At 44.0% G+C, this 13564-nt stretch overlaps 1 protein-coding gene and 1 non-coding gene across 2 annotated transcripts; one reads left to right on the forward strand and one right to left on the reverse strand.

Moving 5' to 3' along the window:
• Positions 1 to 619: 619 nt before the first annotated feature.
• Positions 620 to 12944, reverse strand: SNIP1 (Smad nuclear interacting protein 1). The gene is made up of 4 exons (XM_067725537.1): positions 12672 to 12944; positions 11161 to 11263; positions 3116 to 3714; positions 620 to 2148 (listed from the first exon to the last, which is right to left on the reverse strand). The coding sequence occupies exons 1-4, from the start codon at positions 12887 to 12889 to the stop codon at positions 1884 to 1886; spliced, it is 1185 nt and encodes a 394-aa protein (XP_067581638.1). The 5' UTR covers positions 12890 to 12944; the 3' UTR covers positions 620 to 1883.
• LOC137220251 (U6 spliceosomal RNA) lies at positions 4160 to 4264 on the forward strand. Its single transcript, XR_010941563.1, has one exon. It is a non-coding gene; the product is annotated as a U6 spliceosomal RNA (small nuclear RNA).
• Positions 12945 to 13564: the final 620 nt, after the last annotated feature.

The raw sequence follows: 13564 nt of genomic DNA on the forward strand, positions 1-13564 counted from the left end.
CGGTAAGGGATCGAACCCGTGCCCCGTGCAGTGGAAGTGTGAGTCTTAACCACTGGACCGCCAGGGAATTCCCCAAAGGGGAATCTTTTCATTTCTTTTGAATAAACATTAGTCAGCAGCCCACGATAGTCAACATTTAACCCTGAGTACATCTAAGTATGTGAGACCTCAGTGGAAAAACAATGGTAAGGAAGACCATCTAATAATGTCATTAGTTTCCACCCAAGAGAAACAGTTAGCAGGAACACTGACTTGCATCATCTCTCCTGCCTCCCATCCCACCCCCCATCACCACCTGAGGGTGAAACAGCAGGGACAGGGGTCAACCGGTATGAGGCCCACTATGTATAACCTGCCCCAACTCTTGACTATTCTGGGAAGGAAAACCCCTTCACTGCCAACTCAGAGAGCACTGCTGCTTCAACAGGACCATGGCTCACTCGCTGAAATTTGAAGATCTGGATTCCAGTGCAGGGTGAGTCCTATCACCCCCAGGGTACCCTCCACAACTGTCTACTTTTACCTCCAAAATATTGATACAAAGATTTCTTTAGCAGCAAATATACCTATGAACACAAGGTCCCCTGTGCTAGGAAAGAAGTACTCTTTGAAAGGGGGCTATATTTACAAGTTTTATTATTTTTTATTCCAAAAATACATATAAATGAAAACCTGCTCTTCAAATGCAGGGAGGCCTTTGCCTATAATGCAGTATTACATTTACATCACAAAACATTCTCATAGGAAAATCAATATGCAGCTCTTTCACACACAATTTTTTAAATATATACATACACACACACACACACACACACACACACACACACACACACACACACACACACACACACACACACACACACACTAGATGTAAGCAGTTATGACTTTTCTACTTACACATATTCCTCTGGTGGAAAATTAGGAAACTGGGCTGTTCCCAATTGCCCAGGTAAATACAACCTCTCCGAACATTTTTGTAAAAAGATGAAAACATGTAAACCACACAACACATACACGTTGTTAGAATAAAGCAAGGACCCTGCCACATAAATGACAGTGTGTTTCTCAAAGAAGGAAGAATGGAGAGAACCTCTAAATAAAAATGCAAAGTTGAAGATCAAAATTGTTCTGTACATGCTCCATGGAGAAATCAGAGTTCTCTCACAGGAAACAGATCCACGACCCATTTCAGCCTCTCGTGACATGTAATCAGCACCCACTGGTAGTGGCCATGACCTTCCTGTACAGTCATAAGCTTAAGCAGGCTCCACAAAGCATCCGTTTAAGTCCAACAGTCAATAATGAGGTCATGTGGTAAATCTCCCCCACCCCCCTGCCCACCCCCAAACAACGAAGTGCAAAATCAATTTCTGTGACTCAAGAGCTCAACCAGGTCAAAGCTTTGGTATACTCGGGAGGCTGTTTTGGTGATAACCAAAGCTTAGTAAGATTCTCTGTTCAGGGGTCTGCCCCCAAGACAAAAACAAACCCGGTCCACAAAGCTTAACAACAATATAAATAAAGTAACTGTACAAAGAAAGCAAGCCACAATCCCCTTCAACCAGGGCTTTATAGTTTCCTGCACAGTAGTTCTGAAAGCGCCAACTCAAGCCACGATGCTTCTACTAAAACACGATGTGTTGGTGAGACTGTTCAGAAAACAAATGCCCACAGCGTGTGCGTGTGGCTGATGTGCCACAGAAAAAAGTTCAACCAAACATAAGTCAGTTTTCTTACACTGAAACGGAAGCTGGTCAGCAACAGAAGAAAGACTTAAGGCAGTAAGAGGCGTTACAGAGAGCACGGCGGCGCCCTCTGAGTCAATCCCAAAGCTTTCGCAGAAAGGAAAGGTCTCTCGAGAGTTTGGCTTGTGCTTCAGTCTGCTAGCTGTCAGATACCTCCTCCTCCTCCTCGTCATCCTCGTCTTCTTTCCTGTCCACTTCAGACGTGTCCGAGGACTCATGGAGCAGAACATACTCTCTGCTGCTGAACCCAAATTTAAGGACATCCTTTTCCTTCAGTTCGTAGTATCTCTGTGGCTCAATTCGCTTGTTGTTCAGGAACGTTCCATTGCCTGAGCCAAGGTCAATGATGTAGGGCTTCACCCTGCGGCCAACTGTCCCATCAGCACGGGTATATTCCACAAGCCTAGCAGAGATAAAGCAGAGAAACCTGTGAGTGAAATCCTGCCTCAGATCATCCAGCTCTTTGCTAACACAGTCTAGATGATGTAAATAACCTGGCTTAGACACAGTTCAAGTTCAAACTCTAGGAAGTCAAGGGAAAGGCATGGCCATGGATTCAGAAATTGGGAGCAAGTAGAAATGGTGAGAACTGGTCACTGGGCGGGGAGGATTCATGGTAGATCAAAGCTTAAAATGCAGAATCTAAGGCCTCTTGCCATGGTTGAGAAATACATTTTTTGCATTTTTTGACACTTTTTGCATTGTTTATAATCAACATAATGCTTCTTTTACCTATATCTCAACATACTTTAGCTTCTGCCCCAATGGGAATAAACCAGTGGATTCGGACTTCAGAGTCAAGGGAACAGATGAGATGATCAAAACTGTTCAAATCAAAGTTGATTTGAGCCAGAGTTCTACTACAGTGATCATTTATTAGGCAAGCCACTTGGCTTTGCTGAGCTTCATATTCTCATCTGTCAAATGGGGTATTAATACCTGTCCTCGCCTCCCCACTGGATTGTTGTGAACATCCAACAATAACAGATGTACTATGGAAACTGTCAAGATACAGATTCAGCTAACATATGCCAGGCACTCTCAGCTTTATTTCCATTTAACCCTCATAACAGCCCTGCGAGGTAGCTAGAAGCCGAGGCCCAGAAGACTGGCTCGCCCCAGGACAGACACCTGGTAAGTGGCAGTGGCAGGATTCAAAATCTGGATTTCTGACGCCAAGTTCCAGTCTGTTACACAAATGTAAGCAATTATTGGTGTAAAGTGATCATTCGTTAGATGAATAATACTCCTTAGATACGAGGGGTATGGGCTTCTTGTGCACACAGGCGCACAGACCTCAGCGATCCTAAGTAACCGAGATGCCGGGCTTCTACCAGCACTTCAGTCTCCCTCTGCAGACGTGCACTCACCGGTACTGAAAGACGGCGTGCTGCTTCGAACAGGAGGGGTGATCGATGGGAATGTCTGCGATGCGGCGGTGTCGGCCCAGGAGGTAAGCGCTCTGTCGGTGGATGTACATCACTGGAAGCACCTCATCATTTTTAAAGGGGTAGAGACGCCACCGTTTTTTGGGGATGCGTGCTTCCGGGGGCTCGCTGTATTTAATGACTACACCCCGAAAGGTGTTGGTGTCCTCAAGAAGTGCCCCAGAAAGTTCAAAGCTTGGCTTCTCTTTAACAGGCACGTCTTTGTCTTTGTTGTTGCTGCCAGGGCCAGGCTGAGGAAGTGAGTCCTGAGACGCATTACCGCCGGCTTCGTTCTTCTGGCGGTGCTCCCGGCGCCGGGTGTTGTGAAACTCCCGCTCAGCTTCCTGCGCCTGTAGGTTCTGGGCATCTCGATCCCGTCCCTGAGGCTGCCCGCTGCCAGGCCTCTCGTCCGAGCTTCTCCTCTGGTGAGAGTGGCCGCGGTGTCTGTCTCGGTTACTGTTCCTAGCTCGCCTGTGTTCCTGTCCTGAGGGTTCTCGGTGCGGCCGATCCTCCCGGCCTCTCCGGGGATGATCCTCACGTTCCTGAAATTCAAACAGATTCAAGAAAGTAAAGGCAGTGCATAGTCTATGAAGAGAGCTGCAGTCAAAAAGTCATTTGTGCTTTGGACTTTGGCATTCAGAGCAAAATGTCCCACAGAAATAAGGTTACCAGTGGTGGTCATGTCCCCTTGCAAGGCCACCACACAGAACAGGTGCCCTAGGCTGCTGCCCAGCTATAGCACTAACAGTGCACACCCACGTTCAGAGCCCAAGAAACAAGAACACCTATAGGCAAACTTAGAGGGACCTGCATACAGAATCAGAACTAACAGAGACAGTTAAGTAGTCACATACAAGATAATTACATAAAAAAAAAAGCTAGCTTTCTCTTATGCCCAAAAGGAAAACGTAATAGTAATTTTAAAAGATCCGATTTCAATACCCAGAATAAAATTAAGAAATATGCAAGACATATAAGAAACATATAGTGCTCGCTTCAGCAGCACATATACTAAAATTGGAACGACAGAGAAGATTAGCATGGCCCCTGTGCAAGGATGACACGCAAATTCGTGAAGCATTCCATATTTTTAAATCTGTGGGTTTTCTTCTCCTGTTTTTCTGCCTTGTGTCAATTTTATTATTAGTGTAGCCATAAGAACTCAAGAGGGGTAGCAACAGTACCACGACAGGTTTATCCTGACAAAAATAAACAAGCAGTTAATTTTTAAACATTAAAAAAAAAATAAGAAACCTATAAAAATTTACTACAGTTGACCCTTGAATAATGAGGGGGTTAGGGGCACAGGGGCACCAACACTCCAACTAGTTGTAGTCGGCCCTCTGTATACCTGGTTCCTCTGTATTCAAGGGTCCGAATCCACAGACTCAACCAACAGGGGACATGGAGTACTGCAGTATCTACTATTGAAAAAAATCTGCATATAAGTGGACCAGTGCAATTCAAACCCATGTTGTTCAAGGGTCAACAGTAACAGATATATTTTTTAAAGATCTGAAAAAAATGAGGAAACACGATGGTTTCTTAAAATAGACTCAGCACTGAAAATCAACACAGGAGATAATAGGCAAAGGATATTAACAAGGAATTATCAGAACAAATAAATATTTAATGAACACACGAAGATAGGCTTACCCTGATTAATCTAATAACTAAAGCATTAGAGTTCAAGAGGGGGGCCCCCGCACACTATGAGCAAGGCTGCCCCTCCTGGAAAGGGGTAGAGAGGAAATCCTGAGCACCAGGACTGAGACCTTGTCTCCACTCCCCCACCAGCCCCACCCCCGCCTCAAGGCCTTCTCCCTACCATACACAGGGGTCAAGTAGGGGTCTGCTTGCTCAGAGCAGGACCCAGTTTTCCTAGACTTCCAAGCCTCCAGAGACAGGTATCAAGAGGCAGGGAGCCTCAGACACCCAACCCTCCTACCCCAAGACATTCACAAGTTTGCCACCACCATCTGCCTTGAGTTCAGCAGAACTCATCTCATTATGCCCTTTATCCCTGATTAAATGAGTCACTGTAAGTCACAGATTCCAGGTCATCACCCCTACCTCCCTTGTACTCTAATCCCCATAAGGCTCTGTACATCAAGGATTCTGTCCCCAAATCTGTCCCCTTCTTCAACTCCTGAAGCTGTTGTTGCACTATGCCCCCTGGAATGGAAAGCTCGGCAAAACTGATCTACATCCTCCACGTTTTCTGGGATCATTCCCATCTCCTTTCGCTCTAACAGAACCCTGGCTCTGCCCTGAGCACACTGCTCCCCTGCAGCTCCTCAAATGGTGGCTGTTTTTCTCCCTCTGACCTCCCCCAACTCCCACCATCTCTGGGTCTGGACATATGGCAGGTGTCATCCTTGTTTCTCACTGGGTCCGGACATATGGCAGGTGTCGTCCTTGCTTCTCACTGCCAATTCCAGAACACGCCCCACCCTTTTCTTTCTCCCTAAAAAACCTAGCTGTGAATCTCACGTAAGACCACTGTCACCCATTACTCTCAGTGCTGCTGTCATTTACTAATCCTGAGTCACTTCCCCTCACTTTGTGCCAGTTTCACTTCCAGCTCAAGTCATCCTCTCCAGCATTACTCTTGGTCTTTCGATAACGTGCTGGCATCTCTGTTCTTTGCATTTCTCTCCTCCCATTACCTTATTTGTCTCCTCCCTTCTCTTCAGCCACTCACCCCCATGGTTATACACGGACTTTTTCATTTCTAATAACTGCAACCCCTCTATAATTTCCATTTTAAGCAGTGCTCCTTCTGCCCATCTTTCCAGCTCACACTTTACCCAACTCTAACAATCCTTATCCCAATAAGACTCATCCAAGCCTTTGATCCTCTTACTTTTGCACAGTCCCTCGCTCTCTTCCCTTCCTAACTTAAATTCCATGGTCAAGGGCTTCCCTGGTGGCGCAGTGGTTGAGAGTCCGCCTGCCGATGCAGGGGACACGTGTTCGTGCCCCGGTCCGGGAAGATCCCACATGCCGCGGAGCAGCTGGGCCCGTGAGCCATGGCCACTGAGCCTGTGCGTCCGGAGCCTGTGCTCCGCAACGGGAGAGGCCACAACAGGGAGAGGCCCGCGTACCACAAAAAAAAAAAAAAAAAAAAAAAAAAAAAAAAAAATCCATTGTCAAGCAGTATGATCACTCCCATGTGGACATATTCAAATCCTCTGCCCCTATTCAGCCATTCTGTTGCACTGTCCTGGCAAAACCACAATCAGCATTAAGCACAGCAAAGTGGCTAGAGAAAAAACACAAACCATTCTGAATGGTCCTACCTTAGAAGCATGACCCCAAGCCTCCTTAATGATGCCCAGCAAACATCCTACATTTTCTTGATCTATTCATTCTCCCAGATGACTGTTTTACCACTTCTCTGTCCTCAAATCTCCTACGTGGTCTTCCCCATCCCTTATTTACTTAGAAGGGATTTTCTACATCCACCCACCCATCAGTATCTGTACCCATATACTCTGTCTTCCCTCCCTGTGACCATAAGGAAACTATCTGTGCTTCTACCTAAAGCCAATTCCTACATCTGGGAGCTTCCCTCTCATCCAGAATATCACTCCAGTGATTCTCATCTCTCTTGTGCATAATCTACTTCCCCGTTCTGCACTGGATCATTCCCATCAGCACAGGCACCTGCTCTTCTCTAGAACTCATTTCCCATGTCAGCTTCCACCCTATTTCTTCACTCCTCTTCGAGTAAAGCTCCTCAAAACAGTTTGGTTTTAATCAGTCTCCAATTCTTCTCCCACCTTCTTTTGAACCCTCCAATTAGGCTTCACCCTTACTACTCCACTAAAATTGCTGGTCAAGGTCACCAAGGACCTCCATGTTGCTAAAGCCAATGAGCGATTCTGTCCTCGTTTCCAAAAAGTGTATACCAGGCAAAATTAGTAGACACTACGGAGAGAGTATGACAAATTACAAACCAGATGACACAAAACAACTAAGGTTTCAACATATGCTCTCAATTATTGATAAGTAGGATAATATATATTTTTTAATGAACATCTTTGCATAGAATACACACACACACCCCCCAAAACATAAAGGAAAAGAAGATAAGGTTAAGTATAACAGAACCTTGAAGTATAAATATCAAACTATTAAAATGGCTACTTCTGGGGAGTGAGGTGATTTTTTTGTTTGTGGGAAGGGGTGCGATTTTGAGGCTAATGAGAAAAGTAACCACACACTACATAAACCATACTCTCACTTTCTATTTTACAGAATTCTGTGTTATGATGAACAAGCAAATGATAAATTTATTTTTTTCTGAGGTTTCCACAATCCTGTTCCCCTCCTCCTTTTTTTTTTAATTGAAGTATAATTGATTTACAATGTTGTGTTAGTTTCAGGCGTATAGCAAAGTGATTCAGTTATACATACACACACACACACATATATTCTTTTTCAGATTCTTTTCCATTATAGGTTATTACAAGATATTGAATATAATTCCCTGCGCTAGATAACTTTATTTTTTTAATGGTGGCTGAGTGGTGCAGAGAATATCTGTAAGTACAAGTCATGCTTAAGTCAGAGGCTGTGTGCACTCTTACAATCCAGGTGAAAGTCACTGACTTTCAGCTGCCTGTCAAGCGCTCAAACCCTTTTGCTCAAGAGCCACTTCCAAGTTTCTAGCTGATTAATACAATGAAATCAGCTTTTTAAGAGATAATTTGAGGTCAGGAGGGAAGTTAGCACAGAAAAGCAAACTAAGACACTTCAAAATAACAATAATCACAAAACAGTTCCATGCTATAAGCCCCAGGATTCACTGTAAAGTGCTGACTTAGAAACCAGAGGTAAAGAACTGCAAGTTGAAAAAGTCAAACATACATACATATACATAAATAAATAAATAAATAAATAAATAAATCAGGGAGTAAAATGGTGTTTACTAGGAGATGGGGGGCGAGAGGGTAAGACTGATGGTATTTAAGGGCACAAACTTGTAACGAGTAGTAAATAAGCCATAGAGATCTAATGCACAGTATAATGAATACAGACAATAATACCGCACTATAATGATGTAACGTGGTAAATATTGCTTCAATGGCAATCATATTACAATATATAAATGTATCGAAGTAACACAGCTTTGCACCTTAAATCTACAAAATGTAACATGCCAAAATTATTAAATCAAAAAAGTAGCAAGTTGTACATAAACACACACACACACACACACACACACACACACACACACACAACTACAAGTGGTTTGAGAGGTTCTATCTGGGTACTGGGGTTCCAGTGGCTGAATTCTGAGATAGCCAAGGCGGTGCCTGACCAATTCATATAACAGACCATCAAGACTGTCTGGCTTTGTATCTTTTTTTAGGTAGCAGACAGTTGGCCCACAGTCTCTCAAAATCATAAGAAAATCCATTTTCTTAATGCCAGTGTCTCTATTTGCACTTTGTAACAAAGAGCTTCTTTAAAAAGAAGACTGAATGCTTGTCCATCAGGACTGAGGGCAAAAGGCAAGAGCATCTGCTCTCACTACTCTCATTCCACATAGTGCTGAAGTCCCAGACAGTGCGGCAAGAGAAAACAAAATGCATACACACTGTAAAGGAAGAAATAAAACTGTGCCTATTTGCAGATATGGTTATCTATGTAGAAAATCCCAAGTAATCTACCAAAAACCTCCTAAAATAAATGAATGAGTTCAGTAAGGTCACAGGATATAAGATAAACATACAAAAATCAATTATATTTCTATGTACTAGCAATGAACAAGTAAACAATGAAATTTAAAATATCACTTACAGTCACTAAAACAAATTACTTAAGTGTAAATCTGGGGGCTTCCCTGGTGGCGCAGTGGTTGAGAGTCCGCCTGCCGATGCAGGGGACACGGGTTCGTGCCCCAGTCCGGGAAGATCCCACATGCCACGGAGCGGCTGGGCCCGTGAGCCATGGCCGCTGAGCCTGCGCGTCCGGAGCCTGTGCTCCGCAACGGGAGAGGCCACAACAGTGAGAGGCCCGCGTACGAAAAAAAAAAAAAAAAAGTGTAAATCTAACAAAACACGTATGGGACTTGTACACTGAAAACTACAAACACTGATGAAAGAAATCAAAGAGCTAAATAAACGGAGACACACCTATGTTCATAGACTAGAAGACTCAATATAATAATAATTTAAAAAACCCGACTCACCCCAAAATACAAGTTTAACACTATTCCAATCAAAATCCTAACAAGATTTTTTTTAATAGATATAAACAAGATTGTTCCCACCTTATAGTAAAACAAACTTAAAATAGACCAGGGACTTACATGAAAAACATTAAGGAAAAAACAAATCTTCAGGATCTAGGGCCAGGGAAAAAGTTCTTAGACATGACACCAAGAGCATAATCTACAAAAAGAAAAACAGATAAGCTGGACTCCATCTAAATTAAAATTTTGCTCTGAGAAAAATCCTGTTAAGAGAATGACCAGAAAAGATACAGACTGGAAGAAAATACTGGCAAACCACTCACCCCAAAAGGCCTAGTATCTAAGAATATTAAAAAAGAACTCTTAAAACTCAATAGTAGAAAAACCCAAATAATCCATCTAGAAAATCGGCAAAAGATCTGAAGACACATGTCACCTGAGAGGAAATACAGATGGCAAATAAGCGCATGAAAAGATGTTCAATATCATAAGCCATTAGGTAAATGCAAATTAAGATCACAATACCGCTATCCCACCTGTAAGAATGGTTAAAATAAAAAAATGGTGCCGGTAACAAATGCTGGATCACTCACATGACAGGTGGAAATGTAAAACGGTACAGCCACTGTTACGGACTGAATCGTGCCCCCAAATTTATATGTTGAAGTCCCAACCTCCACATCTTAGAATGTAACCAAATTTTTTGTAGATAAGCTCTTTGAAGAACTGATTGAGTTAAAATGAGTGAGACCCTAACCCAGTACGGCTGATGTGGTTAAAGGAGGAGCTAGGAGCCAGGGATAGGAGCACAGAGGGAAAGGCTATGTGAGGGCACAGTGGAGAAGGCAAGCCAAGGAGAGAGGCCTCAGGAGAAACCAAACTGCTGAAACTTTGATCTCGGACTTCTAGCCTCTAGAACTGTGTGAAAATTATAGGTTCCGTTGTTTGAGGCAGCCAGTCTGTGGAATTTTGTTATGGAAGGCCTGGCAAACTAACACAGCACTCTGGAAAACAGTCTGGCAATTTCTTAAAACAATTAAACCCACAACTACCATACCATCCAGCAGTTGCACTCCCGGGCATCTGTCCCAGAGAAAAGAAAACTTACGTTCGCACAAACACCTGCCCACAAATGTTTACATAGCAGCCTTATGTCTAATAGCCAAAAAACTGGTAACAACCCAGATATTCTTTAACGGACAAATGGTTAAATCCACACCACTGAAAACGACTCAGCAATAAAAAGGAATGAACTACAGAGAGAGGCAACAACCTGAATGAATCTCTGAAGAATTTTGCTGAGTGAAAAAAGCCAATCCCTAAAGGCTTGTACTGTGAGATTCCATTTACACAGCATGCCTGAAGTGACAAAATTATAGAAATGGAGAGGAGATTAGAAGCTGCCAGGAGTTGAGGGGTAAGGGTGAGAGGGAACTGGCTGCGACTATAAAAGGACTACATGAGGGATCCTTGTGATGGAAATGTTTTGTTCCTTGACTGCACTGATGTCAACGTTTTGACTGTGATACTGTTCTATAATTCTGTAAGATGTTACCATTGGGAGAAACAGCCACTTCTGTATTATTTCTTACAACTGCATGTGAATCAACAATTACCTCAAAATAATAGGTTTAACTTAACAAAGCAAGCAGGAAAAAAAACCAAACCCAGTTTTTAGAAAAGCCCATCGCAAGTACAGGAGAACACATACACAACACTCTTTAGCTATGATGGGACAGGCTCTAGGTTTGGGGCCAGTATGAAAACATCTCAAACCACTTACCTGCTTTACTTTGACCGTTGAGTGGTGAGGACTTCGGCTTCTCTTACTCCGGGGAGACTTGCTTCTTCTCCCTGAGGACTTGTTTTTCTTTCTGGCTGGAGACCTGTTCAGAGAATGATACACGCAGATTTTATCTCAATTTTCATTCCCTAATACAAATTAGCTTCAAGTATCAGGCTTACCTACTAACACAAACACCACATTTGTGCAGGTCTCTGCTGATCACACTAAAGGAGTAAGGAGCTTCACTTTTCTAGCCCTAATGTCTTCCACATACATAATTGCCTGATGGAACTTCTCACATAGATGACATAACTCTAGATTCCCATCCCCTCAAGAAACTTTCCTCTGTCTTTGCCATCTGGGTAACTGGCGCCACCCCATCCACCCTGTTCCTCAGGCCAAAAACCTAGAAGTCACCCTTGATTCTTTTTCTCCTCACCACCAGCAGCTCCCCACGCTCCTCTCCCACACAATCACACTCACTCAAGCAATCAATCAGCAAGTCCTCTGGCTCTATTTCCTCCGTCTCCCACCTCATTCCAACCACTCTCCTTGATCTCCTGGATCCACCCCCCCACCCCCCATTTCTAGAAGGAACACAACTGATTCCACTTCAAGTTCTTTGCACGGGCTATTCCCTCTGCCTAGATCTTTACAAGGCTGGATTATTCTCACCATTCAGGTCTCAGGTCAAATGGTGGACTTTTCAGAGAGTGGTTCAGGGAGAACCATTTCCCTCTACCCTCTCACTATCACATTACTGTTTTAACCTACCCCTAATACTTGTTACTAACTGAAACAACTTTTTTTTTTTTTTAATTTGCTTGTTATTTTGTCTCAGAGCTACAGCACGGTCAGTTTCATCAAGGTAGAGATCATCTACGGTGTTCATCCTTGCCGCCCCAGAACCTAGGACGGTCTTCTTTTTTCTACATATACATATGTATATTTTTAAAAGTGTTACATAGATATTTTTCCACATTATTTTATAACCTACGATGGTCTTTAGCACATAATAGGTACTCAGTAAAACTACGTCGAATGAATTAATAAATGAACGAGTTTAACAAGAGACAATATTTTTCCACAGAATATTAGACAGATCGCCTAGGCCCTTGATATGTAAACTTCTTGGGGCAGATAACTGAAAAGATAACTCCCGCACTCCGTTTGCAGGCAAATGGGGAAAATCTTTCATTTCAACTTAAACGATCATTGCTTAACGAACAACTTAAACTGGACCATACCCGGTGAAATGCTGGGTACCCAGAAATGGAGGGACGAGATCCTGTCCAGCAGGCATTAGGCGCTTAACGCCCAACTATTACGCAAGTGACAGGTACCAGAGTAAACGTTCCTTAACACAAGCACAACCGGTCACTTCTATCGCCTTAGGATTAAGTCCAAGCTGCAGCGCTCAGCGTTCAAGGTGTGTTTCTGGTTCTAGCCCTGTCCTCCTTTCTCAATGAACCCGACCTAAGGTCCACCCCGGGCTGCTTCTCACTTACCGGCTACCTCCTCGGGCTCGGTTCCCGCGGTGACTCGGGCGGCCCGACTCGCCGGCCGGTGGGGACGGGCTGCCGCCGGAGGAGTCCGGGCGGCGGTGCACGGGAGGCGCGGATTCCGGGCTGAGGCGCTCCTGCTTCACCACCACCGCCGCCACCATGTCCCCGTCCCGGTGCCTTCGTCGGCTCCCCCGATCCCGCTCGCTCTTCACCTCCTTCATACTAAGAGACCTGCGGAGCCCAGGAAAAAGATGTCCGTAGCACTCCTGTCCCCGAAGGAAATGACGGACCTGACTCTAGGACTTCCGCTTCCGAGTGCACGCTCTCCCAGAAACCCTCGCAGCGGAGATAACGCGATACGATTCTGCAGTGGGAGGGGCCTTAGTGACCCGACTCGAGAGGCAGGAGATTTAAGTTTCAAAAGCAAACTTTTGTGAAAAAGCTACTCTCAACTTTGGGCACTTAGGTTGTTTCCATCTCCGGGCTATTGTAAATAGAGCTGCAATGAAAATTTTGGTACATGACTAGAGGCATGGACATATATACACTACCAAACGTAAGGTAGATAGCTAGTGGGAAGCAGCCGCATAGCACAGTGATATCAGCTCTGTGCTTTGTGACCGCCTGGAGGGGTGGGATAGGGAGGGTGGGAGGGAGGGAGATGCAAGAGGGAAGAGATATGGGAACATATGTATATGTATAACTGATTCACTTTGTTATAAACAGAAACTAACACACCATTGTAAAGCAATTATACCCCAATAAAGATGTTTTTTAAAAAAAAGCTACTCTCAAGGATGTTTGTTGCCCTGTTATAGTAATTACGGAGCACAGAGACAACCTACATGCCCAGCGATAGGGAAGATGTTATGTCGCCATTCGCAATGCTATTTACA

The sequence above is a fragment of the Pseudorca crassidens genome, chromosome 2 (assembly GCF_039906515.1).
Source record: "Pseudorca crassidens isolate mPseCra1 chromosome 2, mPseCra1.hap1, whole genome shotgun sequence".
NCBI lineage: Eukaryota > Metazoa > Chordata > Mammalia > Artiodactyla > Delphinidae > Pseudorca > Pseudorca crassidens.

Bases quoted from the DNA above. Each gene is read 5' to 3' on its own strand.
- SNIP1 (XM_067725537.1), bottom strand. From the start codon at position 12,889: ATGAAGGAGGTGAAGAGCGAGCGGGATCGGGGGAGCCGACGAAGGCAC. The intron at 11,264-12,671 runs GTAAGTGAGAAG...TTCTCTGAACAG, and splicing joins CGAGCCCGAGGAGGTAGCCG to GTCTCCAGCCAGAAAGAAAA. The intron at 2,149-3,115 runs GTGAGTGCACGT...TATCTCTGCTAG, and splicing joins CACGCCGTCTTTCAGTACCG to GCTTGTGGAATATACCCGTG.